Source organism: Raphanus sativus, chromosome 6 (assembly GCF_000801105.2).
Source record: "Raphanus sativus cultivar WK10039 chromosome 6, ASM80110v3, whole genome shotgun sequence".
Lineage (NCBI taxonomy): Eukaryota > Viridiplantae > Streptophyta > Magnoliopsida > Brassicales > Brassicaceae > Raphanus > Raphanus sativus.
The window spans coordinates 35829520-35833206 of NC_079516.1; the positions used below are offsets into that span (position 1 = coordinate 35829520).

At 40.5% G+C, this 3687-nt stretch overlaps 2 protein-coding genes across 2 annotated transcripts; one reads left to right on the forward strand and one right to left on the reverse strand.

The window, feature by feature from the left end:
- Positions 1 to 390: 390 nt before the first annotated feature.
- On the reverse strand, positions 391 to 1904 carry LOC108807280 (uncharacterized). The gene is made up of 4 exons (XM_018579545.2): positions 1670 to 1904; positions 1405 to 1527; positions 954 to 1056; positions 391 to 828 (listed from the first exon to the last, which is right to left on the reverse strand). The coding sequence occupies exons 1-4, from the start codon at positions 1864 to 1866 to the stop codon at positions 571 to 573; spliced, it is 681 nt and encodes a 226-aa protein (XP_018435047.1). The 5' UTR covers positions 1867 to 1904; the 3' UTR covers positions 391 to 570.
- Positions 1905 to 2113: 209 nt separating this feature from the next.
- Positions 2114 to 3009, forward strand: LOC130495925 (uncharacterized). The gene is made up of 3 exons (XM_056987548.1): positions 2114 to 2414; positions 2502 to 2575; positions 2778 to 3009. Exons 1-3 carry the CDS (start codon positions 2154 to 2156, stop codon positions 2854 to 2856), a joined length of 414 nt encoding a protein of 137 aa, XP_056843528.1. The 5' UTR covers positions 2114 to 2153; the 3' UTR covers positions 2857 to 3009.
- Positions 3010 to 3687: the final 678 nt, after the last annotated feature.

Genomic DNA, 3687 nt, shown 5'->3' on the forward strand with positions numbered 1-3687 from the left:
GGCTGAGGAGTCTGCTTGAAACAGAGGGACTGAGAAGAATTGAAGAAGAGTTACTAAGAAATTACAGTGTAAGGTTATGGACTCACTCCAGCTTCTTTTTATTTTATGGAACTCCACCTTCATTCATCAACAACTGGTGTATCCCAAATAAAAGTCGCCTTCAAGCTGATAGGAAAGAGATGGCCGAGTCATGGGGCTTTTGTTTTAAAAGCAGTAGATGCAAGCTTGAGAGTATCTTGCCTGTTACTAACCAAGAGATTGTAGAGCTAGGGATGGGTGTTGAGACACGCGTAGATGCAAGGCACCTTATTGAGGAGTTTATGAAGAGATATATAACTCAAGAGACGTATGAGGAGATGGGGAAGGAACTGTAGACAAATCTTTCGTAACTGTAGAAACTAATTGTTTGTAGGAATCATCCAAAGATATGTGTTATTACAACTACAATCAAATGGGAGTAACACTTGTTTGTTGAAAATGATCTGTAAACAATCAAATGGGAATAACAACAATTGTCATCATGTATAAAAAGACTGGAACTTGCATAAAAAGAAAAGGGTGATGGAGAATCTATTCGTCTATCCAATGATCCTGATTAGTACTACCTCCAGGTTTGTCCTGAAGCAACACATCTTTCTGCTGTTTCAACTGGTTAACTAGCCTGCGGACGCTAGGAGGATCCGCAGGTGCTTTCTTCTCTTGAGTTTGCATCTCCTTTTTGGTACTAAGATAGGGTTTAGGAGGCGGAGCCTTGTCTTGCAGAAGAGCAAGCTCCTTTAGGCGCTTGTATGCTTTCTTCTTTTCCTTTCTCTCCGCAAGATACTCCATCTGATAAAAAACATTTCCAGTGTTCAAGGAACAGCATCATCAGCAACAGTATAACGATTTTTCTATCTACTCAAATGCACATTTAGTAACAAAAGATCAGTAAAATGTGAAAAGAAAGCACATACATTAGCTACAGACATGGCGTCATCCTCGCTGATGCCATTTTTGGTCAGTTCAAGAACCCGGCAACCAGAAAAGCGTGCTGGATCTGGAATAAACGCCGAAACCCTATAGGGATTGAAGATGGTGAAGCATTATATAAACCAATAGTATTAGAGATACATGTAAAAAGAACCACATGGAGAGACACAAGATGGGAAGCATTATATTAGAGATACATCCACAGCGAATGAAACATGAAACTCTCCCACTGAATCAGAATTGAAGAGAACGACATAGACTAGTGCAAGACACAAGAGATTAAGCCAGAACTAACTGTTTAGAATCAAAATATATATATATATATATATATATATATATAAGGACAAGGTTAAAAAGAAAAAGTTCAAAAAGGCATTGACCAAAGCATATCAGGTAGACTAGAGATGCAATGTAATAAAAAGATGGAGACTTTACTTGTTGGGGTCGACGAGTTTAGCTTCAGGATGCTTACGAGCGAATCTGCGAACGTAGGGATCTTCAGGGAGAACAATCTTCTTGAGGTTCCCATTAGAGCGAGGGAAGACAGGAGGTGGTGATCTGCCATTAAGATCATGAATGAATCCTAAGTATGTACAAGATCTCAACTTTCTAATGCAATCGTAACCGAAACAGCAACAGTAACGATGAATCAATAAGGATCAAGCCGAATCATTTCATCGAGCAAAAGAGAGAGAGTTACGCTTCCATGGCTTTAAGCCAAACAGGCTCTCTTGTAGCGAGCCCACCAACAAGCCTCCTGGTTTTGGAAAGTAAATCTCCTTTCATCCACGACATTGTTGCTTCACCTGACCTTTTGCTTCTTCGCCTTGATCTGTAACACGAGCCACGACGACGAGGGTTTAGAAATGGCTCGTATCGGTTAAGGATCTCATCCATCACCTAAATAATTTCGGTTCAAGAGTCGGTATCTCTCGATTCTGCTGGTATCGGTTACGGTTTCACATAATTATCAGCCCCTACCTCCTCGCATTGGAGACGACGCCGTTTCTCTGTTCATTGTATCGGTTAAAAGCTCATTCATGGTTATGAATCAAACCGGGTACATCACCTAATAAGTTCGGTCTAACTAATAAAAAGGTCTTGTGGAAACGACACCGTTTTGGTGTTCATTATATGATTATATCTCTGGTTGATCTCTCTCGAGTCTGTAGAGAAGTGGAACAATGGCGTTGAGAGTGACATCGCTAAAACGCGCCGCCGTTGAGTCATGCCGCATATTCCAAACCCGAAGTTTGAGCCACGCCGCGTCAATGCCACCGCCTTTGAACAGCGCCGTCGATCTACCATTCGCTATTCCGCCGCCGATCTCACCCGAGTTCGATCAGAATCAACCGGGTTCGATCGAGGAGAAGAGATTCGGTTTTAGGGTGCCTGATTTTGGATTGAGTGGATCCATGGAGCTAATGGCTGTTCCCAAGAAGAAGGTTCGGGAACTCTTAATCAGTTTCAGGGTTTTTCTAGGGGTTACCAGTTAAACCAGAATCAAATGAAAGCTGTTGTTGCTATTGCAGGTTTCTAAACACAAGAGAGGGATACGAAATGGGCCCAAGGCTCTTAAGCCTGTTCCTGTCATCATCCGTTGCAGGTACTTGATTTCCTTCTCTTTTCGCTTCTTGATCTAGCCCGTAGCTTTTGTCAAGGATTTTTCTTATGTTAGTTATTCTAGGCTGTCAGCTACAATGATAGCCGTATATGCTTCCTGATTTAGTGACATGTCCTTGTTATCACTTACACATGTTTCCTTCTTTCTCATCTCATTTTATACCTGCACACTATTGTGTTTGCAGGAGTTGCGGGAGAGTTAAGCTGCCACATTTCTTTTGTTGCAGCGGTGAGCGAGGAAACCCTAGTGAGCAAGGCAATTAGATCAACTATTCCAAGATTTCCTTTTATGATTTGTCACTTGTTGGATGTTTAGAGGAAAAATATATCTTGGCTTTCTTAGTCGAGTGATACTATACACTTGGTTGGTTGTGTCGAATTATTTGGGCTTTTTCTTGCAAAATCATGTTATTCTCATTGTTTGTTGCAAAGTCTAAGCCAAGCTCATTTGTATTATATGTGTGTTCTTAGACTCAAAACGAATAGCTACATTTACAAAAGACTGAAAGAGTAAATAAGCTCTTCTTATAATAGGCTCGCCGTCTGACTAGCAATCGATGCTCTGTTAGTTCTTGGAATGATCACAGTTCTCTGGTGTTGGAGTCTGATTTGCCATATTGGTGACTAGAACCATTCTATTTTCAGTTGTTTTGGTTTCCTCAAATGCCAGAGCACAGAGCACAGCGGTAACCAAATAAGAAAATTGAAACTTTATTCGTTTGAAAAACCTTGAATCGATCGAATATAATAGCTAATTATTTCGAACTTCTTGGCCGTAGTTGAATGGTAAGGCAACTGATGAGAATGCTCACTTCCTCACTTTTTCAAATGTTGGTTCACTAACCTGTGTTCACAACAAAGCCACAAACTCAAGTAAAAGTAATGATCTTTAAGGAGCGTTTATCGACTGTTTCTTGGTCAAGACGCTACCTTAAGATATGCCGGATACCACGACGTATATTCTCGATAATAGCAAGATTAGCAACCATAGTTTTTTTTTTTTTTTTTTTGAGGAAAGGCTTAAGATTAGCAACCATAGTTTCTCTATGTAAATCGATATCCAGCACTGTCTGCAACTACACAACCTTAACACAA

Coding starts and splice junctions, on each gene's coding strand:
- LOC108807280 (XM_018579545.2), bottom strand. CDS start 1,866: ATGGATGAGATCCTTAACCGATACGAGCCATTTCTAAACCCTCGTCGT. Junction 1,528..1,669: donor TGGCTTAAAGCCATGGAAGC/GTAACTCTCTCT, acceptor TCTTAATGGCAG/ATCACCACCTCCTGTCTTCC. Junction 829..953: donor ACGCCATGTCTGTAGCTAAT/GTATGTGCTTTC, acceptor GTTTTTTATCAG/ATGGAGTATCTTGCGGAGAG.
- LOC130495925 (XM_056987548.1), top strand. CDS start 2,154: ATGGCGTTGAGAGTGACATCGCTAAAACGCGCCGCCGTTGAGTCATGC. Junction 2,415..2,501: donor TGGCTGTTCCCAAGAAGAAG/GTTCGGGAACTC, acceptor TTGCTATTGCAG/GTTTCTAAACACAAGAGAGG. Junction 2,576..2,777: donor CCTGTCATCATCCGTTGCAG/GTACTTGATTTC, acceptor TTGTGTTTGCAG/GAGTTGCGGGAGAGTTAAGC.